The 25,003-nt window shown below is 36.7% G+C and overlaps 1 protein-coding gene across 3 annotated transcripts in view; it reads left to right on the top strand.

The window, feature by feature from the left end:
* The window catches only part of LOC131420560 (cytochrome b5 reductase 4), an 81,344-nt gene that overhangs the window by 16,652 nt on the left and 39,689 nt on the right, over positions 1 to 25,003 (top strand). For 2 of the 3 annotated variants that reach the window (XM_058566691.1, XM_058566689.1), the window contains exons 3-5: positions 8,297 to 8,397; positions 11,899 to 11,980; positions 21,957 to 21,986. In XM_058566691.1, the coding sequence (XP_058422674.1) occupies positions 8,297 to 8,397; positions 11,899 to 11,980; positions 21,957 to 21,986 (213 nt within the window). The remainder of the gene's footprint in view (positions 1 to 8,296; positions 8,398 to 11,898; positions 11,981 to 21,956; positions 21,987 to 25,003) is intronic. The other variant, XM_058566690.1, reaches the window with a different exon arrangement.

Genomic DNA, 25,003 nt, shown 5'->3' with positions numbered 1-25,003 from the left:
CAGAAACTAGAGGAGGTAAGGGTCATCTATATTCAGAAGAAAGAACTATCACTGGCTGAGTTTCCCATTTCTGATGGCATTTAACTTGAGGTTGTGCCCAAGTTGGTACCATGAAAGATGGCTAAAATTCAGATGGAGACTCCCAGTCTTACTGGCTTGAAGAACTAGATGACAGAGTTTGAAGCATCTGGAGCAACTGGAAAGTGAGGGAGAAAGTCTAGAAAAAGAGAGATCCAGAGAGGGATATAAACTGTTTAAATTTTACATATGGACAGAATCTAAGCATCCCAAATAAGGCTAAAAGCGTTGAACAGAGGTTTCAGTTTTCACTCCCCCAGAAGGGAAATAGAGTTTGAAGTTTGAGTCCAGTCAAGTTAATTGCCTACTAAAACAATTATACACTTTGGAGGAATATAAAAGAATCCAGAATTTCTACAATATATTATTTACAATGGCAAGAATATAATTCATAGTTTCTAGGCATGCTCAAAAGAAAAGGCAATTGTTGGAGGCTGACCCTGAGATGATCTAGATGTTGAATTGAGTTCATAAGGGTTTTAAAACACCTATTATAGTTATAATCAAGGAAGTAAAGGAATATATGTATATAATGAATGAACAAATAGGAAATCTCAGAAGAGAAAAAGAAACTATAAAAAATGGAAATCTAGAACTGAAAAATACAATATATGAAATAAAAAATTTTACCAAATGGGCTTAATAGCAGATTAAAGGTAACAGAAGGAAGACTTAGTGAACCTACAGATAGACTAATAGAAATTATCCAATCTGAAGAATAGAGAGGAAATTGATTGGAAATAAAATGAACAGAGGCTCAGGGACCTATAGGATAAAATAAAAATGTCTAATATATGTGTAGTTCGAGTTCCAGAAAGAGAGGAACAGAAAAATGAAACAGAAAAATATTTGAAGAAATATTGGTCAAAAATTTCCCAAATTTAGCAAAAGACATAAAATTGTCATTTCAGAAGCTTAGCAGATCCAAGCATGATCAATACAAAGAAAATCACACAAAGGCACATCATATTCAAACTGCTAAAAGCCAAAGATAAAGAGAAAATCTTGAAAAATAGCCAGAAAAACACACCTGGAAACAATAAAAATGACTACTGAAGACAAAAAATAACACCATCAACCCTGAATTCTATATCCTTAAAGACACAGAATTCTTTAAGGATGAAGATGAAATAAAGACTTTTTTAGGTAAACAAAAACAGAATTTAGTACAGCACACCTATACTACAAGGAGTTCAAAAGGAAGTTCATCAGGTTGAAGGATAAAGATATCAGATGGAAGCTCAGATCTTCAGGAAATGGTAAATATGTGAGTGAAGAGATAAGATTACTTTTTTCCTCTTACCTATTAGAAAATACATAACTGTTTAAAGCAAAAAGTATAACATTGTATTGTGGGGTTACATAAAGTATAGGGAATGAAGAGTGGTAGATGGTTCTTATATTACATGTTGTTATTACATTTAAATTTATTACAGTTAAAGTATAATACAAAGAGGTAGTATAGCTGGAAAGCTGATAGATAAAATGAAATTCTGAAAAAATATTTGGTTAACCCAAAAGAAGTCAGGGAAAGAGGAACAGAGGCACAAACAGAAAACTTGAGGAGTGAATAAAAGAAAACTTGGGGCTGGGGAGGGAGACTAATAAATGGTAGGTGTAGGGGCCAGCCTGGTGGCAGTAGTGGTTAAGTTCACACGCTCTGCTTCGGCGCCCTGGTGTTTGCAGATTTGGATCCCGGGCACGGACCTGTGCACAGCTCATCAGGCCATGCTGTGGCAACATCCCATGTACAGGGTGGAGGAAGATGGGCATAGCTGTTGGCTCGGGGCTAATCTTCCTCAGCAAAAAGGGGAAGATTGGTAACGGATGTTAGCTCAAAGCCAGTCTTGCTCACCAAAAAAAAAAGCAAAATGGTAGCTCTAAATTCAGCCACATCAGTAATTAATTTAAATGTAAATGGACCAATCATTCTATCTGAAAGATAGAGATTATGTATGTATGTGTATCAAGACCTAACTTCATGACGTCTATAAGAGATACACTTTAAATATGAAGACACAGGTTGAAAGTAAATGTGTAGAAAAAATATGCTATCTAAACAGTAAGTATAATAAGATTAGACTATATTAATATCAGATAAAAAATATTACCAGACAAAGAATCTTACTAGAGATATATAAAGACCTTTTATAATGTTAAAAGGGTCAGTTCATTAGGAAGACGGTTTATGCCTGATAACAAAGTTTCAAAATACATGGAGGAAACATTAATAGAACTGAAAGGTAGAGTTAAAATCCACAATCATTGTTGCATATTTTAACGCCCTCTTTCAACAGTGTTAGAAGAACTAGATAAAACATCAGTAGACGTAAAATAATGAAAATAATGTGCAATTTCTTTGCTGAACACAAGATGGCAAAGTAGTCACAGTACTTGCAAAAATGGATCTGTGCATTTGAATACAGTGAAATATGCCATGATTTTACTATATGAACACACCTTTTCCCTTCATTTATTTTAGAGCCAACAAAATGAACAGTGGTGGTTAGTGAAATAAATAGGAATACTGCAGTACAGTGGCATAATAGTTGGCACATACATGATAGGAGTTAAATAAATTTTTGTTGAATGAATATAATATCGGCTTTGGTGTTAAATCTGTATTTGAATTTTAAAGGAAAAATTATTTTTAAATTTAATTACAAAAATACCACTTTTACTTACAGCAATAGTTCTCAAACTTTGGTGTTAAGATCTCTTTAGTCTTAAAAATTATTGAGGACCTCAAAAAGCTTTTGTTTATGATAGTTATATCTATTGATGTTTACCTTTCAGAAATTAAAATTAAGAAATTTAAAGAGTGTTTTTAAATTAAAAATAATAATAAACTCACTATGTGATCATAAATAATATGTATTTTTATGAAAAATGACTATTTTTCAAAACAAAAAAATAGTGAGAAAAGGGACATTGTTTTACATTTTGATAAATATCTTTCATGTGTGGCTTAATAGATGACAACTGTATTCTCATGTCACCTTCTGCATTTAATACACTCATGAAAGAAAGAGATTTTTTAAAAGAAAGCATCTTACTATTACTATGAAGAAGTTTCAGCCTTGGACCACCAAAAGAGTCTTTAGCTCCCTCAGGAGCCCCTGGACCATACTTTAGGAGTGTCTGAGTTACAAAAGAAAACAAAGAAAAAATGAAAAATTATTGATGGGTGGGTGGCCTGAAACATGGGGATGCAGTTCACTCCTTAGTAGTGGGCTATTAGGGTTCAGATGTATGGTTACCTAACCTGAAAAACTGTGGGAGCCTCATCTAGGAGGTAGATCAATAAGTATAAAATATCACTTGTCTTATGTTGTACTGTCTCGTATATAGAGATGGGGGTTGAGAATAAGTTGGAGCATGCTGTAATGCAGTTCTGAGTTCAGTTATTTGAGATATGTGGTGTGATTCAGGTTCTTTAGGTGTGAAAAGGCTTTTCCTGTCTATGGGGAGTTGGAATAGTGATTAAAAAAGAGCGCTCTGATATTGGAATCTTCACACATTGCTGCTGAGAATGGAAAACAGTCTGTCAGTTCCTCGAAAGATTAAACATAGATTGCTATATGACCCAGCAAATTCACTCCTAGGTATATACTCAAAAGAAATAAAAATATATGTCCACACAAAAAGATATATAAGAATGTTCATAGCAGCGTTATTCATGATAACCTAGAGGTGAAAACAACCTAAATGTCCATGAACTGATGAATGGATAAACAAAATGTGGTTTATCCATACATGGAATATTATTCAGCCATAAAAAGGAATGAAGTACTGATACATGCTACAACATGGATGAACCTTGAAAATATTATACTAAGTAAGAGAAGGCAGACAACATACTGTATGATTCCATTTATATGAAATGCCCAAAATATGCAAGTCTGAAGAGACAGAAAGTACTTTAGTGGTTACCTAGGGCTGGGGAGGATGGGAGGAATGCTACCCGAAGAATGTTTCTGTGTGTTGTTAAATTGTAATATCTGCTATGTGGTCAGTGGCCCCTATATGGGGACTCATAATTCTTAACAATATCAATATCAAAAATTCAAAGGAGTTTTCTCCCTTTTAAAGAACTGATGAGTCTCCTTTTTATTGTTTGTTTGTTTCCTTTTAATAATTTTTAAGATCAGATAATGATACCACTGTTACTACTGTCTCTTTTGGCCTCGGCTGCTAGGAAGTTCAGCACTACATTTAATGTTCAATCGTAGTAACTTTGTTACCTAGGTTAGGCAACAGGTATATTTTCTTTTACATGGTTTGTTTTGGGTTTTTAAAATTTTTATCCGCAAACTTACACGAACTTAAAGTTCAGTATTTTTTTTTTTAATAATTTTGTTTATTTATTTTTTCCCCCCAAAGCCCCAGTAGATAGTTGTATGTCATAGCTGCACATCCTTCTAGTTGCTGTATGTGGGACGTGGCCTCAGCATGGCCGGAGAAGCAGTGCATCGGTGCGCGCCTGGGATCCGAACCCCGGGCAGCCAGCATCAGAGCGCGAGCACTTAACCGCTAAGCCACAGACCGGCCCTAAAGTTCAGTATTTTATTGTAAGATGCCAATAGTCTTTATCAGTAGCATTTGAGGTTTAAATAACAACAAATATAAAAAGTATACGTGAAAAACTAGAGGCAGCATTTGCCAAGATGGAAGAGTTCTTTCTGTGTAAAATGGCAACATTAATTTTCAGTTATCATTAAAAATGATATGGATCCTTGAACTAAGCTTTTAAACAAGAGCTCCTAGACACTGGGACTGTTCAAGCAGATGCTGGGTGACGGCCTGTCTGTAGATCCTATAGAGGTGAATCCTGTACTGGATTAGAGATCCAGTGCAGAGCACATGCACTTCACCGTTAAGCCACGGGGCCGGCCCCTAAGTGGTAATTTTAAAGTGGATTTTTTTTTTAAGAACTTATTTGAGAGCTCAGAGTTCCAGACATAACACAAAAGAGATAATTTAGTGTGAAGATACTCGAACAGATACTGCCAGTACGTTACCTAAAGAACTCAGTGTAGCTGTTGCTCTGAATGTGTGCCTTCAATTGCACTGCAGCTGCTAGGGTGAGTTAGCTATAAAATGTACTCCTGAATATTGCTAGGACATTTAAAAAATGATGTGTTTAGATGTTCGAGTATGTGTTTCTAATAGAACTGTTGTATTTTTGTTTTAGTAAGTTGATCTTTTTTTTTGTTTTACTTTTTTTTCTAGTTTCATTGAGATATAATTGACATATAACATTGTATAAGTTTAGGGTGTACAATATTATGATTTTATGTATGTATATAATGTGAAATTAAGTTGCTCTTCTTAACAGTACTCAGTCAATCCTTTTCTTATATCTACTCCTGGTTAGAGTTTTAAAAACAAAATACAGGGGCCGGCCTGGTGGTATAGTGCTTAAGTTTATGTGTACCACTTTGGTGGCCCAGGGTTTGTGGGTTTGGATCCTGGGCACGGACCTACACACTGCTCGTCAAGCCATGCTGTGGCAGTGTCCCACATACAAACTAGAGGAAGCTTGGCACAGATGTTAGCTCAGGGACAATCCTCCTCAAGCAAAAAGAGGAGGATTGGCAACAGATGTTAGCTCAGAGCCAGTCTTCCTCACCAGAAAAAACAAAAAATAAAATACAAAACAAAAAAGAAGTATCAGCATAAAGGATGAGATAGAAAGATAGCTTGATATCCTCTCTAAATCCCCCTGAGGGTTACCCATGTAAATGATCTAAAAGCACCAGTTTTGCAATATTCAGGATTGATGATTCATGAATCTATTCCTAGCATTAAATTGAGTTTATCTCTGTGGATTCATAAATACTATTTATTTATACTTAATGGACGATCAGTTATGCAAATCTGCCATAGCTTAGCAGTTAGAATTAAAAGAAGAAATTGTGTGTCATTGCGAAATTTAGAAAGTTTCAAAATTAGTTTCTAAAAACTGGGTAATTAGAACTCACAGGTGGCTAGAAGCTTGCACATGAGAGATTGCTGTCTGAAAGCCATATATAATACAAACAGAATACAATAAAGTGAAGGGAAAGCATAAAGTTAGGTTCTTTTCATTTGTTTTCTTCTGCCACATTCAGGGGTCCAAGTTTTAGTTATTAGGAAGTGCTTCTGAAAAGGAAAAAAGGAAGGAGATAAGAGAGAGGAAGAAAAAGAAGAAGAAAGAGCTTTGGACCAGAGGAAATTCATCAGTTGCATTTTGGGACTAGATTTAAGTCTCATAATTAGCAAATTACTAACACTGCCAAGTGTGGTTGGGTCTCACATTTCTTGGGCTGAGACACCAACAGTCTTAATTTCTTATAGTGAGGAATTTTATAGATATTCCTGGTTTTGTCCATTTGAAGAGGATGAGAAGTTCTTCAGGTCTGGAGTGATCCTAGTCTGTCAGAAAGGAAGGTAAGATTATGAGAGGATGAGGGTCAGTCTAAAGGATTGTGAGGCAGTGGAGAACACATTTGGGACGGTTCACGCTTTGTATGCTGAGCAGAGATAGCTGTTACGGCTGCCTGTTGATCTTTCTGCTGGTTGCTGAAACACATGAAGTTCATCACAGAAGGTTGGATGGTCGTCTGTTGTAGATTTCATGTTCTTGAGGAGCTCTAGATCTCTAGTGAAGGTTTGGTTGCAGAGAGTTCGTAATTCTTCTGTTTGGAAGGCATTCTCTGTCTTAAAAAGCTTCTTGGGAATAACTCTGATCCTAATCATTACCTCTGACATTTGTGGTCTGTGGATTTTGGAGTATTAAACAAGAAGAAACATTTCTTCTAAATTTGGGGGGGAAAGGTGTATGAGGAAGGAGAAAGGAGGGGACTCCACTAGTTTTTTTTTTCAGACTTATTTGGAGGACTGCTGAAAGAGAGATTTTGTGAATTTACTTCTTTTTATTGCTTACATTGCCTTTAAGCAATTTTATAAAATAATCTGGACTGGTTATTTTCTAAAATTAAACTGGTGGAAAAACTGCAGTACCTTTCTCAGGTCTGAAATCCAACCTCTTTCCTTCCAAGATTATTATACAGGGTGAACATTTTAAGTTATCTGAGGTTATTTAATTTCATAAAGTCATCATATAAAGAAGGAATAGTCCTGGACGTAAGGAAGCCAGTTGTTCTCATTGCATTCTTGAGGTGTCTACAGCTGGCCTGGTCTACCATCTAGTTCTCAAGTAAAGGGTTAAAAACCAACTCACTTCCTTGGGAAGGCTCTTCATTGAGCTATTCTCCTCTATTTGTTGTTCCCATTCCTTTTTCTTAAAAGATAAAAATATATGAACAAATAAATATTTGGGGAAGATAAAAGGATTATTAAGATGTAAACAATAATCTTTGTTCCTTGGCAACTGCAGAAAAGAATTGTGCTTACTTTCACAGAGCAAGCCTCAGTGGCCCGGTCACCTTGCTCAGCCTTTGCTGAGATGATCAGACACATGGATGAGAGCTCTATTCTTTTTCATCAGATTCTCCTACCAGGGCAGTAGAGGATGATGGAGTGGAAGTATTAGAGAGAATTTTTAAAAATTATATACAATGTTTCACTGTTTCTTTGTGTTGGGAAGCAGTTCTCTCCAGGTTTTTCACATATCTGCATGTCTCGTGAGCAGAGGCACTGACTGTCTTTGTTCTGGACAATCTTTTCAGAGATGTTTGCATAGCAAACACCTTGGATGGTAAAGCTAGTGTCTCCCTCTAGAGCAAAGGACAGGTTTGCTTACTGTTCAGTATAATAAAGATAGTGTCTCCTTCCAGAACAAAGGGCAGATGTACTTACTGCCCATTATAGAATATTCGAGTTTCCTAAGCTCAAGGTTCCTTTCCTGTCATGCAGCACATTGAGTGTACAGGTGTTATCTGGCCTCTTCACATAGCTCTGTGGGAGCTGGGGTTCAGGAAACTGATGTAAATGCTGATAGTCTAGCTACTGCTATTGATGTGTGTACTAAATTGTCCTTTGTCTCTGACCTAGGAGTCTCATATTTTCTGCCAGGACCCATGAAATTGGCAGGCTACCTTGGTAGCTTACAAGTATGGTGAAATCTCAGACCCTTTTTATTCTTAATACATTGGAATAATAATGATTTGTTAAATAGGAAGGATTTGGAAAGATTTATTGCAATTTATATTTCTAGTTTGAACAGTTTTTAAGAAGTTCATTTAGGGTATTGTTTCTCCTTGGTTTGATACAGGGTTTGTTTATAATGTCAGCCCGTATATGGAGTATCATCCTGGTGGAGAAGATGAACTCATGAGAGCAGCAGGATCGGATGGTACTGACCTTTTTGATCAGGTAAGGTGCTGAAAGTAATCCTAGTATTATAATGGAAGAGTACTCAGATTTAGCAGTGTGACAGTTGTAGAAAAAAAAATAGTTATGTAAATTTCGGATGTGTTGGCTTGAATTTTGAAGTGTGGGAAGATGCTCGTAAGTAACAACTGTTCATTTAATTTGCCTTTGAATTATTTTACTAAAATTTTAGAGATGATTTCAAATCTGTGTCTAGGAGTCTACTCTTAAGTACTTGCTGCCTCCTCTGCTGGCAGCTGTTTACTCAGTTTTGATCAATTTTGATAATGATGAGGATTGACTTATGAGAAGCAGTGATGAGTAGAGGAAAGAACAAGTCACTTAGCTTCTTTGCTCTTAGTCTTTCCTCATTTAGGGACTGTTATATAATCAGCTTGTCTTGCTATACTGAATCTACTGGAGTGATAGAGATTCTGTGTGTATATGTCAAAAGATATTTAAATTAGTCACTTTTCCCCTTATTTTTACTAAAACAAGCAGTAGTTCTTATACTACTTAAAAGTCATGTAGAATATGTTAATTACTATCAATTGGCTGAACTGGTATTTTGAACAACAATCTTGAAAAGAATAGAAGTTTGCCTTTGCCTCACACATGCTTTATTTTGTATTTTAGTGATAATTAACTATGCTCTGGTACTGGATTTTTACCATTCGAGATACCCGAATCAGATTGAGTTATTTTTAGAGTTGTCTTCTGAACAAATATAATTTGATTTCTATTCCTCCTAGCTTCTCATCTATTTTAGGATTTCTTTTTTGACCAAGTTACTAGAAATATAATTTGTTTTCTATTTAGATGTACTTAGATGCATCTGCTTAAATAGCAGAATCCCATTTGCTGTAAATGTTCTTCCTGGGTTGGAGAAAAGTCATGTTTGCCCACTGGTCATAATAGCATTCTCCTTGGGAGGTTCTTGTTGCTGATTTAAGGCAAGTTCCCATGGTCATTTGGTATTTGTTATTGTCTAGCAATGCAAGCCAAACAGAAAAGTTTGGGAACATTTGCCAGAAAACTTGCCTGCCGTACTTTTCTCTTATATCTGTCCTGTAACCTCTTGATGCTGAATGTACTCTTCCACAAGAAGAATTTCCAGTAAATTCTTGTCCTATTTATATTCCTCAGTGTTGTGAGGTTACATGGACCTTATTTAAGTAAGCTTGTTTCGGGGGAAGTCACAAGAACTGCTATGTTAAGTTCTCTAGCAGTTTAAACAGTACTTTAGTTACCAGATTACTGCATCCCCCTTGGCTTTAATAAGACCAATAAAGTTTATTTATGACTTTTACTCACCACAGAAGTAAACAACTTTATATTCTAGAAACTATGGTGAAGGTTCTTGTATCTTTAAATATTAAGAATTTATTCGTGCCTAGTACAGTCACGAGTCCCTTAATGACGGGGATACGTTCTGAGAAACTTGTTGTTAAGCGATTTCATTGTTGTGCGAACATCATAGAGTGTACTTAGGCAAACCTAGGTGGCATAGCCTACTACACATGTAGGCTATATGATACTAATCCTATGGGACCACTGTCATATATGCAATCCGTCATTGACTGAAACGTCGTTATGCGGCACATGACTGTATTTGAGATGTACAAAGAATACTAAGTAATTTCTTTATGGTCAGATTTCTGTCTCTAGTTTTGATCCCACTCCTGACCTCTTGTTTTGTGTTTCCAAATGCTATTTGATAACCTGTTGGCATTTCAACACAGTGTCCCCTCAAATAATATCAACTTGTCTTTCCTTTTTTTCCTCCGTTTCCTATTTCTGGTAATGGGACTTGAAGTCACTTGAATAATCTTTGCCTTCTCTTGTTGTGCCCTACTATCCAATCACTGGTGAATCCTATGATGCTGTCTTTAAAGATTACACCGTTTTCTCTCTTCCCACTGCCTGAGATCAAGTTATTATCACCCTCTCTAGCCCTATTTTAATGCTGTCCCGATATCTTTACCTTCACTACCATTTTAGATAACATGACAGCTAGATTAGTATTCTTGAAGACAATCGTCTTAGCATCTTGTACAACTCTCAGAGTCTCACCATTGACAGTGGAATAAATTTAAAGTCGTTAGCCTGGCATTTGAGGCCCTAAAAGACTGTATCAAGGTAAATGTTCTCAACATGCATCTTGCTTTGAGGAAACTGAAGTGCTTTGAGCAAATCACCAGATCTGTGATTGACAAACCCCATACCTTTGCCTACTTGAATATCTTTCTCCTTCATCTATCTGTTAAAATTCTGCCCAACTCTGTAGCCCCAGAGATAATAAATGAGTGCCCATTTATAATTATATATATATTTTTTACATATTTGCTATTTTAGTGTATATTTGTTTACTCAGGAACATATATAAAGATTCTGATATCAGTATTATTTGATCTGATTATTTTAGTGATTATATAGTATTTTATTGAATAACAAATATATAGTGATTATATAGTATTTTATTGAATAACATATTACGATTTTCCTTTATGGGTCTTTTACAACTGGAAATTTAGGTTGTTTCCAGTATTTTGCTAATATAAATAGTGCTATGATGAGTATCCTGGTACCTGCATCTTTGTGTATATGTGAATATTTTCTCAGGTAAATTCCTGAATTATTGAGTGAAACAGCTGCATGTTTTAAGGCTTTTAATGTATGTTGAGAAGGTGCCCTCCAGAAAGGTGGTTTAAATTTGATTTTCACTGGTAAGTCTTGCAGCAAATACTGTCAGTTGTTTTCCTTGAAGTGACAGTCTCATTTTGTTCATTTTCAAGCAAATGTCTATCAGGTACCCAAATCTGAATAACCAGTTTGTTTATCAGTCATTGTTTTTCTTTTATGTATATAAACTCACCTTTCAAGAAAAAAGCTCAGTTCAGTTTGCAAATCAAACAATTGTCTAAGTGTTTTTCTTCAGGGTGACTATCTTACTGTGCAGCAGAAGTGTTGTTGAGAACTTTCCATTTTGTCACACAGAATATAAAAAAGACCTGTACTCAAGGGTGAGATTTAAGAAAATTAACAATTTTTTCTACTCCATGAAGGATGTTCTTAAATGAAACCAACTCCTCCCCACCCCCGTGGGTCTGTGGTGGTGAAGAACATAATGATTAAAACCACTGCCTTGATTTGTTTTAAGAGGCAAGCACTTTTACTCACCATTGCTTTTTTGACATCAGTGTGAATGTCAACACAGTGAAAAAGGCAGGTAACTCTTAGTATTATTATGAAACGAATTGAGACCTCTTAGATATCTGAAAGGGTATCAGGACCCTCCAGAGGTCCATAGACAACACTTTGAGAACATTGCTCTAAGCAGTCCATATGTACGCTCCCTTTCTGTCACTCCCTTGTTGGCTGATAGAATCTGCTTCTTAGCTTTTCAGAGCAGTGTAAGAATGTTTAGTTTTGCTCAGAATAAAATTAGAGCATCTCATGGAGTTAGAGTCATGTTGTTTTTCTGTCATTTATATCCCATTTCAGGTTCATCGATGGGTCAATTATGAGTCCATGCTGAAAGAGTGCCTGGTGGGCAGAATGGCGGTTAAACCTGCTATTCCTAAAGGTAAGTGGGGCCACTGCGAAACTGGCCTCGATGTGTGACACGCTTGTACTTTTTTCCACTTGCATTTCAACAGGTAGATTTAAATAAATCATTATTTTGTTCTCATTTTCACTGGCCTCCTAGTCTAGCCACTGTAAAGCATCTACTTTAGTTCTTCTTTAGAATGAAACAGTGACTTAATCTTAGAAGTTTGGCATGTTTTGAGAGAACAGTCATAGTGTGAGGAATAAGCATTATGGAAGTGGAATACCTTTATTTACTCCTTATTTAGTTTTCATTAGTCTTTTATTCTGTTGTTACATAGACAGATTAGCTAGAACACTTGGTTAGAGTTGATTTGTAGACTGATTTTCTAGAATTTAATTTTTTGAATATGTAATATATTCACGACTCAAAAATCAGAAAATATAAAAAGTTAGACAGTGAAATTTTCCCTCCTAGCTTTGTCTCCCAGTTGCCTTGAACCTTCCCACTCCTTGCCCCTTTACCATAGAAAACCCATGTTCTGGTTTTAAACTACTTTTAAAATGCAGCCATTTCCTTCATTTACCTTCTGACCTGTGGCTCTACAGTCTGCTTGGTGTTGGAGATCGTCTCTTTGCAGCGTAAGCATCTTGTGGAAGAGCGCCCTTTGCAGATTTTAGACATGCAGTAGGAGGAGCAGGGATCCTGTGCTTAACCCTTCACTATGGAAGGAATGGTAGTCGTTTCTTTTGAGTGACTCCTGTCTTTGACCACCCAAGTTAGGAATAAATTGAGTCTTCTACTACTGATTTTGTTCAGTGAATTTTGTAATTCAAGGCCTTATTGCCCGAGGCCTCTATCAGCAGTATGGAAATAGCACAGGCATACCTGGATTTGAACCCTAGCTCTATGGCCTGTTAGCTGTGTAATCTTTGGGCCAGTTTCTATCTCTGAGCCTCAGTTTTTTAATCTGCACAGTGATTCATAGGGCTAAGAATTAACATGAGTAAAGTTCCTTGCACACTGAGTATAATAAATGCTCAGAAAGGATTATTTCTTATACTTCCTTTTACTATAAAACAAATATTCAGTATGTGTATATACCAAAGGCAAACTAGTTTGAACTTTAGTGTCTGCGAATTCTTCCACCAGTTTTCTTTCATCGACCAGTCCCTTTTTCCTCTTAATTGGCTCCTAAGTTCACTGATTCATTGCCAGCGGGAAATAATATAATCTTAACTAAAATTTCTAAATGGCTAATTTTACCTCATCCTGAACGTTATATTTCTTATTTACACAATCTTGTACAAAGGCCATGTGTTCTTCTGTGATACCATTCAGGGTAATCAGGAAGTTTGCCAGGCTCCTTAGGTTTCTGTTCCATAGGAGACATAAAATTAGTAAAAGGACTTTTCTGATTTCCTTCCTTCCTCCCTGGAAATGAAAGATAATCCTCAAAATGCTCCAACAAATACAGCAAACACTATTTAAAATGAATAGATTAGTTCACAAGGAAATCCCCAGATATCTGAAAAAAAAGGGAGGGGGGTAGGTAGAAGCAGCAATCTGGAGTGATACGCTAGCTCTGAAGCCTTTGTTTTCCCCAAGCACTAATCTAGATACTGGAAACTTAGAACCACACAGGAATTTTAATGGTCACATACGGGATGGAAGACCAGATCTTGGGTCCATAAAGGCAAGGAGTTGGAACTGAGATCCCTGCTGATGGCTTGGACTCTTGAAGGTCTATATGATCAGTGAAATGGGAAAGCTTGAAAAAATCCGTTCAACAACAAAGGGAGATATCAGGGTATCTTATATGCCTTGGTCTTGTTTATGGGTGATGAGGGGAGAGGAAAGAGAAATTTCCTCTGAGAATTTGTAACAATAGTCCTGTCGATGTAAGAGTTGGGAATTCAAATATATACCACCTGTGTGGTCTCAGAAACCTCAAACCAAGAAATAAAATGGTCTCTCATCACTGTTTTCCCAGGCTGCTTGGCAGATGTGTATACAGATTTTTAATGGTAGAGCACACTTTCAACCTAAAACCCTCAAAATTCCCATAGGTACAAATCAGATGATTATTAGTGTACAAAAAAAAATTAGATGACACATAAAGAAACAAGTCAGCAGAAACAATAGTAGAATTTCACCCCTAGGACTTCATTATTCATATACAGAATAAAAATAATTATGTTTGAAATGTTTGGGAAAATAAGAATGAATTGGTAACATGAGTGAAAAACAAGAGACTGCTAAACATAATCATGTAAAATTGAAAAAAACTAAACAACTTCTGGAAATGAAAAATAGAGCTGATGAAATTTAAAAGTACATAGCATGGATAGTCAAAGAGTTCAGTGAACTACAGGATTGAGCAGCAGAAATTATACAGAATGTGGCACAGAGAAACAAAGGATAGAAAAATATGCATGAGACATGGAGGATAGAGTAATAAGATCTAACACTTGTAATCTGATTTCCAGAAGGAAGTAGTATTGAGAATGAGGAAGAGGCCACATCTGAAGGGATAATGGCTGAGAATTTTCCAGAATTAAGAAGTCAAAAATCCGCAAATTCATCAAGTTCAGCCAATCCCAAACAAGATAAATAAAAAGAAATAGACTCTTTGTAGTAAAACTTCAGAACACCAAAGACAAATGAAAAGATATAAAAAACAGCCAGAGAGAAAGAGACACATTTACTAACAAACCAGTGATTAGTAAATTGACAGCTAATTTACTAGTGTAATATACTGGTTACAGCTAATTTACTAGAACAACAATAGAATCCAGAAAACAATATAATAGTATCTTGAAAGTGCTGAGAGAAAATAAATGACAACCTAAAATCATTCAGTAACAAGGATGAAATAAAGATGGTTAAGACTATCCAAAAAAACCAAAAAACAAAACCATGAAACCCAAATCAGAAGGGTTGAGGAAACTGAGGCTTTCTGACTAAATCCTAATCGTAAAGAACTAACCTGTTAGGAGTATTCCTTCTCTTCCTCACCACCTGGTTCAGGGGAGTGCAAACACATTTCTTACCCAGAATGAGATATGGACTCTGCGATACTGTGTACTATTCATAAATTAAAAATTTCCTTTTTTTTCCCCCTATGTTGCCGCCACTGCTGTCCTGATAGTCCCTCTCACCTTTCCTCATAGCCACAGGGATGCCTGGCTCCGTGGTTCTCCTCATCAGAAGAGCATCATTTAGGCTGCTGAACACGTGGCACTTTGTCTGAAATCACACAAAAAGTTTCCTTTTTTAACACTGTCTAGCCCTGATATTGATTATATGAGACAGAGCGATGTGTACAAAGAGTATAAGTTTCATAGAGACTGACGTGGGTTCAGGTCTCATGTCTGCCACTCATAAGCTGTTGTGTTTTTTGGCATCAGTTTACAGATCCAAGTGTTCTTCCTCAGCAGAAAAATGGGTTTTAAGAGTGAAACATCCTAATGTCGTTGTGAGGATTAAATGAAGTAGTGTTGCTAACCGCCTGATGCGTAAGCAGCAGCAGATGGTGGAGTCGGTAGACGTGATTGCTGCTATTGTGCCTGCCTCCTCCCCTCTACTCCTGCAGTACTGAGGCTACTCACACTTCTTCCTTTATCCCTACGATTATCAGGTGTGAACCAACATGTACCCATGTGTCTTACCACGAAAGATAGTTCCGTTTCTGTGAAAAATAAAGTATTATTATTATTGACAGGGCATGTGAGAGTGGGGTTGTGAATCTGATTCACTCTAAAGCCCTTTTGGAGTATAAGTGTTTGCTAGGGTGAGGCCAGTAGCAGGTAGTGACATGAGACAACTTGGAGGTATTGGGAAGCAAAGACAAGAATTTTACAAATCAGGAAAGCGTTGATTGCAAGTAAATGGATCAGGTTTTTGTAGCAGTAGAGACTTAGGATCTAGCAAGATATAGTCTGAACTCTCATTGACCAGAATGAGGAGACCATATAAAAGGGACAGAGTAACTAAAGAGAAAGATCTAATGTGTCAGACATAAGGAATGTTCATGATAATTAAGATGAAGTGTTGTTTTAACAGTACCACTATGCCTTCCATCTGTAGGCCGGGATTGATCATTGAACTCGGCTGGCCTGAAACTTATTGACAGAGGCTATTAGATGGGGTAACCGTGTAATTGTCCAAACTGGGGCAGTTTTGAGAATGAATGAGGGCTCTATTAGTAATTATGATGGGACATCGGAGGGTAAACTGTGGCCCTGTGGCAAACCAGGGCATGTGTTCACTCTACAATTAGAACTTCTAGATGGAACGGGAGTAGAGGGTGAAAACAGGGGTGAAGTGGGAGTAGAGGATGAAAATAGAGATCAGTAGGAACAGAGGGTGAAAACAGGGGTGAAGTGGGGACAGCAGGTGGAAAGAGACTTGCTGACGTGAGGATTTGGGGTGGGGGGAACAGTGGCTATTCTGAAGAGGAGTTTTATATGAGGGCTTCTTTCAGTACGAGATCTCTGACACCATCTTTTAGGTGGGGTGACCTGCCAGACCCCAATGCAGGGGGATCCCGAATTGGCATTTTGTGAGCATCACCACAGCTGAGCAGTTCTGGGAGGATAGTTTTCAGATTATCTGGTGGTTTCTAGTGTAGCAGTGGTGTGAAATGCATGGGTGTCTAGGAAGAACAGAAAAGCTAACAGCATCAGAATATAAAACATAATACTAGTGGATCCTTATCAAGTGAAGAGTCACTGTGTTTTTTATAATCCTTTGTTTAAAAAGTGTTATAGTTTGTATTGTGCTTTAGAAAGATATCAATAATGAGTAAAAGGAGAAACTTAAAAAGGTGAGCTTCAGTTACTGATTATTTATTTATGTGGAACACTCTGTTCTCTGGCAAAGATGAAAAATGTTCTTACTTTTTGCCCTTGTTCTAGTCCTTCGCTGTCATTATTGTAGCCACTAGCCACATATGACTTTGGAACACTGGAAATGTGCATAGTCCAAATTGAGACATGCTACAAGTATAAAATACACACTGCATTTCAAGACTTAGGATGTAAAAAAAGAATGTAAAATATCTCATAATTTTTATGTTGATTATATGTTGAAATGATGATATTCTGTATATATTGTGTTAAGTAAAAATATACTATTAAAATTAACCTGTTTCTTTTTTACTTTGTTAATGTGATTAGGAAAAAATTTTAAATCATACTTGCTACTTGCATTATATTTGGGCAACGCTATTCTAGACCATAAATGTACTTTTAAAAAAATTAACATGTCATAGTTTAAAAATAGTCATATTTTCCAATGACATAGTGCAGTGTCAGGAATGTTTCTTCTTAATTTCTCATTATTTTATCATGGTTTCTAATACTTTATGTTTTAGTTTTCATGCCCACTCTCTCAAGCAGTTACTGACTATAAAGCGCTTAGAACCACAGAGCAGTAGAATACTTAGAGGTGGAAGAGGGATTAGAACTGTTCTGACACCCTCAGTTTAAATGTGAAGATACTGAGGCTTGTAGGTATAGGTACCTTACTTAAAGGCTGTAGTTATTTAATTGGAGAAGCCCACCATTTAAAGAAATTATGGATGCTTCCTTTTATAAGGCAGAGAATCACCTCATTAAAATTACCCACTTTTGCATAATTTATTTTTCTTTGATATATGCCAGTGGTTCTTAACCGGGGTTGATTTTACTCCACAGGGGAGCAATGTCTGGAGATACTTTGTTTGTCACAATTAAACTAGGTGCTACTGGCATTCTATGGGTAGAGGACAGGACAGGTCAGGGATGCTGCTAAATACCCTACAGTGCATAGGCTCAACTCCTACAACAAAGAATGTAGTGCTGAAGTAGAGAAACCTTTGTATATGAATCAGTTTTTTATTTCTAAAAATGATGCTATTAGTCGCACATATATGTGAAGCTGGTGTAGACAACTGTTGGATGGGCTGGCTGCCAGCTGGAAGTTCAGCTTCTGTAGGGTCAAAGTTCTCTCTTCTTGGAGATTCAGTTTCCTCATTGGTAAAATGGGGACCATTCAGGGCTAAAGTGGGTCTGCAAAACGCAAGCTCAGAGGCTAACTGGTAAAGGAGAAGCAAGACAGTTACTATTGGAGAGAGAGGGGCAGAGTGTCATGGTGATGTGGACTTTACTGGGTAAGCAAATTTGCTATCGCAGGCAGGCTGCCTTATTTGCTTTTGCTGCTGTAGGGTCCGTTGAGTGATTCCTGCCAGAAAGATATGAGAGAAAGGTAATTAAAAATGGGAGATGAGGGGCCGGCCTGGTGGTGTAGCAGTTAAGTGTGCACACTCCACTTCAGCGGCCCGGGGTTCACAGGTTCGGATCCCGGGCGCGCACCAATGCACCGCTTGTCAAGCCGTGCTCTGGAGGCATCCCATATAAAGTAAGAGGTAGATGGGCACGGATGTGAGACCAGGGCTAATCTTCCTCAGAAGAAAGAGGAGGATTGGCATTGGATGTTAGCTCAGGGCTGATCTTCCTCACAAAAAAAAAAAAAAAGTGGGAGATGAGAAATCCCTGGTCGAGAGCAGATGCAAACCTGAACAGGAGGTGTGTCTTGATGTGTGGGTATGACTGAACAGTGTTTGGTTTAGGTTAGTATTTGTTTTGTTTTCAGAGAAGGATGATTTTTGAATGTGTGTATGTTTGTGTGCAGGTGACTCCAAACAGGAAAGGAGTGGTTAAGCCCTCAGAGGATATGACAAGAATGGAAAATAACTGATAAATTAGAGAACTGAATCAAAAATGACGAGTATAGAGTACTTAGGGAGAAAATATAAACTTCTAAAAATGCAGTTTATGCTGTGAACAACTAAATGAATAATGGGAAAAAAACTGACCAGGAGTAAGTAAGTACATACTCTGGTACTTGAAAAATTTTTAATCCTGGGATTTTTCAGAGTATGTGTTTGAACTATTAAATCTTTATTCTAATTCTACTAGTAAACTACTTCTAGGATGAAGGGGTAATTCTGGGCGTTGAAGTTTGAAAGATGTATAAAATTTAAAGGAGAGTCAGAAGATGTTTACAAAGATGAATAAAGGAAGTAAAAGGTAAAGATAGTTTAGAAATACAGAAATTATTAAATTTTATAAGATTTGAGAAATGAGTATATAACTTTTGAAACAAAAACAGGAATTAGGCCTCAGTTGTGTTATGAGCAGCTCCATTTGGAGATACATAAGAATTTCTGGAGAAAAATGGTTATTAAATACATTGTAGAGAGCCAAGGAGTCTTCTGGTAAGGCTAAGCTAAAGGGAACATAGAATAGGACATTTTGGGCTTTGTGACTAAGATACCTGGTAACTAGACTGAGCTCATATCTGATGGTTACATGATATCAACCTTTAGAGGCAGAAGGGAAAATGAGGTGTGTGGCTACATGACAAATGTAAAACATTCAAATATAAATGCTGAGCATTTGGCTTCCTAGACTTTTTCTTTTCTCAGGGCCTCCTGACAAATGCCTACATATTTTCAAAACATAGCTAAAATATTACTTTCTCAATGGAATCCTTTCAAATTCCTTCCAAGTAGAGATGCCCCCACTCTGTGCTTCCATACCACCTTCTGCCTCTCTCTCTTAGAGCATTTATCACATCGTATTAAAAAGAACATATTGACATTTTATTTTTAATTCAGTGCATTTAATTTTTTGAATAAGTAATGCATTCACACAATTCAAGAATGAGAAGTGCCCTTGTCATACCTGTCTCCCATCTACCCTTTTCCCGTCCCATGCACACGCAAAGGTAACTACGTTACTATTTTTGTGAATCCTTCCAAATGGTCGTGATGCATGTATAAGCAAACTGAATATATATTCATATTTTCCTAACTTTTTATTCAAATGGTTTCATATTATGTCATATCCCTATTAAGGTGGTGATCAACAGGTATTTATTAAAAGAATGAGCATACTAGTAAAACAGAATTTTTCTTACTTTCTATAACCTCAGGGATCCTCCTGTGGCTCCACTCAACAGAAGTAAACTAGATTGGGGTCACAATTAGAAATCCCTACCCAGCCCTCTTACCAAAGAGTAGAATGCTGATAAGTCACAGTCTAGCCTTCTAAATGACTCTGACCTCTCCAGAAAGCAGAGGTTCCTATCAGACGAAAGTAATGCAGTTTAACCAACATTATGAGAAAATACAAATTCTCTTGGCCATGGAGCCAACCAAATGATGGAATTAGTTATCAAGACAGAATATCAGATTTCTTGTCTGAGAGGAAAATTTCTCATGTGACTAAAACGATTCAGATGTGAATATGCTTAATAGTAAAAAATAGTCTCATTTCTATGTCTCAGTTTTTGAAAAGAGTTGCAAAAGTAGACTAGTAGAGTTTTTAAAGGTAATTTAGATCATTTAAGTAGAAGTTCTCTTCCTACTGGTACTTCGTGTATTAACAAAAGATTCAGGGAAAAAATTACTAATTTAGCAGGATCCAGAAAGTTGTGACAGATTCAAGTCATTTCACATCAGGCAGGAAGTAAATCATATGAGATAATATATATTTTTCCCTAGAAACAAATTACGTGGGGCAATTTTTCAAAATCTGTACACCTCTTAGACAAAAACAAATTGTTTCACATGATAAATAAAATGCATCAAACTGCCAGCTATGTGGTACAATGAAATAGATTTAGTATACTTATGTTACTGTGAGTTTGCTAGTTAGTCTAAGATAAAAAAAAAAAAATCACAACTGCAGTAGCGAAAACGGATGACACTGACTGGATGAAAGTAAGTGACCAAGCAGGGACATCAGTGATCCCTTGCAAACTGTAGTGACTGGATTTTTGTCTGGCATTTGATAAACAAAGGTCATTTTGAGGTATAACTTAAATGGTTTTTAGGTCTTTTGTCTTTTCAGGAAGTTTTAACTCTAGCAATGGCATAGTGAGAAATAGGATGCTAAGTTTCAGAGGAGATAAAGTCTCATCTCAGCTTTGCTGCTGCAGAGCTGTGGATTTCATTCAAGTCCTTGACTTCCAACTTTCAGTCTTAAATAGGGGATCACATGATAATTTGCTGTATGTTAAGATCCCTTTCAGCTATGAAACTATTTTGGGAAAATAAAGAAAAAGGATGGTCATCTGGCCTCCTTAATCATGATTATTTTATGACAAGTGAGTGAAGTGGAGGTAATGATGGGATCTCTGGTTGAGTGAAAGTCAGAACATAAAAAATTTGAAAGCTTTGATTTAAGTACTTTAGTTTCTTTTTCTGTAAAACAAGGTGATGTCACCTTAACAAGTGATGTCTGTCAGTTTACTACTTGGATATTTTATGTTAGCTTGTCATTTTATTTACCTTTTTTTTTTTTTTTAACTCTGCCAACTTGCTGAGGGTTTTATTGTGACCAAATAGTGTAGCACTTGTGGTGATCAAGGTATAAGGTAGATTTGTGAGTTGGCTGCCTTCCTGAAAGAAAATGCCTGTGAAATTTTTTCTGGGTTGTAACACTAATAATTGCATTGTAATATACAAGTGAAAGTCTTAACATATTTTCAGCATTTTGGCCATTTAAATTTGGAGTAACAATAATCATTTTAAGTACTGACCTAGAGAAAAGAGAAAGATAATAAGGTGTCTTTCTTTGGGTTGTTAACATATATGTTTCACTTAGAAAGTTTAATAAATTCTGGATAATTTTGACTAATTTAGAATATGATAACCTGGACAAAACTTGAGTTTTTATATGCTTTCTGAAGAAATTAACTAAGATATTAGAAAAAAATGTCCAAAGAAGTAGACAAAAGCCCAGTGAAGTGGGAGACAAACACCTGGAGAAATGGCCTGGCAGTCTTCAGAGATGAAACTACTTATTTGAAACATAGGCCATCTATTTATTAGCCTCACTTCTCTCTTGAGAAGAAAGCCCTTCAAGAAAAGAGCTGTTATCTTTAAATCAATAATATTAACTGATATTCTCTTTAATGTTATGGTATTCTTATCTAACTTTTTTTTTAAATCACTGTACAGACCATCATGAGGAAAAGAAAGTCTTAAATGGTAAGTCCTATAAATTTATAGTAAAAAATGAATCATATTCACATGATTATGTGCAATATCCCTTCACAGAATTCTCTAGGGTATTTAGATTTTTTTTATGCAAAAGCTGTTTTTACTTGTCTGAACTGAGAGGATTTGACAGTGCTTTATAGATCCCTTATTCCAGCCGTTACTCTTACAGTAGTCCCTTCTGTAACATCCCTGGACGTGTGTTCATCTGCCCTCAGCCTGAACACCTGCAGTGATTAGGAGTTCCAGCCTCAGAAACAAGACTGAACCAGCCACCTCCCTCAGGCATGGGACTCACCTCTAGTGTTTGCATACAAATGATGAGCAGCCTGTTAATCTGCTCTTCTCCAGGCTCAGCAGCTCTGGCTTCTTCAGACATTCAGTTTGCCTTGGAATTATGACTGGCACTTCCCCTACCCTCCAAAAAAGTTTGGTGTGGTGGTCAGTACTGATTTTTATGAAATGCATACATGGGGTACTCTGACTGAACCATGTTATTAGGGGATGTTTAGACATAGGTTTTTTCCTCTCTGTTTGCACAAGAAAGTTTTAGAAATTCAGCCAACAAGATAGATTGCCAGATGAATTATCTTTTTTAACTAGAGAAAATAGTCTGTATGTAGACTAATTTATGCAGTTTGTGATGTTAACACCTGAAGTTGTTTGTCTGATAGTATAACACTGCATTAAGTGAGGGACTGATCATAGGCATCGTCTGATGATTGACTCTTTTGCAATATAGACAAACAACCTTTACTTAAAGACTAACTGATGGACTGGGCATTTACTTCCCCGCCACATATCGCTTCCAGAACCTTTACTTTCCTGTTGCCCTCCTTTGGATGCACTGCACTTAACTAATATCTCAGTTAAAGGTGGCCTTGAGAATGGAATATAACACTCCACAAGTGGCCTGGCCAGCACAGTTACCTTATGACCTTGGATCCTGTGAGATTATAATATATATATTTATGTTTATTAGCTCATTTAAGTCTACGTGGTAAGCCTATGTATTTGCAGATGTGATCTGCTTGCCTTCCATGTCATTATTCAAACAGCTATTTAAAATACTGAATGGAATAGACTACAGCTATGCATCACTTAACGACAGGGATTTTCTGAGAAATGCATCATTAGGCGATTTCATCCTTGTGTGAACATCATAAAATGTACTGAAGGGGAACAGCCACCCCAAAATGTGTGTCTTTAACGTGAGGATTATTTTAGGCTGATTATTTTTCAGAAACAAAAAACTAAGAAAGTTTTTCTTGTTACCTCCCCCTTAACCGCCTAAAAGAATTCAGATCAAAAACCCTGTCTCAGGAAGTGAGCTATCACCTAGAATAACATGAACCAGGTGGTAGACACGAACCTAGAAAAGCCTGTTTGTTGGGCTTCTCTCTGTGTTCTTCTGTTTCTCTGTGACCAAACACTTGTTTTCCAAATCTTTGCTCTTTTTCACCCATCTGTGAATTGCCTTCCTTGTCTTGGAAGTCCCTGACTCTCCTCACCCCTAACATCTTCTTTTGTCTTTAGCTGAGGAAGGTCTTTAAGGTGAGGGCTTTGACCAGTTACTTGATTTTCCTGGGTTTCTCCCATGTGTACATGTTATTAAACTTTTGTTCGTTTTTCTCCTGTTAATCTGCCTCATGTCAATTTAATTCTTAGACAAGCCAGAAGAACCTAGAAGGGTAGAGGAAAATTTCTTCCTTTCTTACAGTTCTCACACAGACCTGAATAGTATAGCCTACTGCACACCTAGGCTGTATGGAACTAATTTTATGGGACCACCATCATATATGCGGTCTGTCATGGACCAAAATGTCTTTATATGGCACATGACTGTACTATAGTGTTCTACTAGAGACTTGATCCCTTCTAATTGACATCAGTCCATCAATCAGCACTTTTGGGGACGAAAATGTTTCATTCAGTCCACCCAACTTTAATTATTTTATTCTGCCCCACATTCACCCCAGATTCCTTCAACTTTTCCAGAATGATTTTATACATAAGATGTTTTGTTTTGTTTTGTTTGGCAAATATTGACATCAAGAGACATTTCAAAGCCTATGACATCATTCTGTTCTAATAAGTTGTATTTGTATGATACTGTGTAGTGCTTTAGAATGTTTGAAAATTGTCTCATTTGCTCTCTTGTGAGATTGCAGGGCAGTTTCATTGCTAGTTTGAATTTGAGGAAGAGGAAACAGTAGATTTCATAAGATCACAGTGCTGACACTGAGCTCAAATCCAGTTTTCCTGGTCCTAATGAGATCATATAAGATCACAATTAACTAATGATTTATGAATTTTGTTGATAGTGTTTTCTTAATGAAAGTCTTAGATTGTGATGCATTTGTTTTTTATTTATATCTGAGGCCTCCAAAACGTAAATGACATTAATCTCTTAATAAAATATCTTTCAGTGCTTCTCAAATAATTTAATAAGGTTACCTTTTACTGTTTTTCGTCATATTAGAAAAAATACATTTTAATTATTGTGGTCTTGTTGTTACACCTGTACTTTTGTGGTGGAGCATTCTTCTTAGCATGCACTGCTAGTTAGTTCGTAACTGTGGCTTTGTTATGTCACATCTCTACGACTTCCTTTGTTTGTCTGAAAATTACTTATGTTCTACAGAATTACATGGGAAGAGAGAAGCTGAGTAAGCCCTGAGCTCAGCCTCATCCAAAAAAATATGGCTGTTTGACATCTTGAGCTTGCACTTAAGCTTGGGTTTAAACAGAAGATTCTGTGGCTAGAAAGAATCCTGGAAACCTCTGAACTAGCTTATCTCAAAGGTGCCTCCCTACTCCAGCTTTATATAGTTACTGTGACTATGTAATTTGAGAATTCCAAGACTCACCAGAGACTAAACATTCATTTCTTTTCCTGCACAGTTTGAGAAATACAAATATAATTAAGGCAGTGATTTTCAAAAATCTTTCAGCAGCTGTACTCTTTTTTTCCCAAACGAGATCTTACAGATACAGACAATGCACTC

This window comes from Diceros bicornis, chromosome 23, assembly GCF_020826845.1.
Source record: "Diceros bicornis minor isolate mBicDic1 chromosome 23, mDicBic1.mat.cur, whole genome shotgun sequence".
Taxonomy (NCBI): Eukaryota; Metazoa; Chordata; class Mammalia; order Perissodactyla; family Rhinocerotidae; genus Diceros; species Diceros bicornis.
Note: the sequence above shows the minus strand (reverse complement) of the source record. Positions and strands in the feature narration are given on the sequence as shown.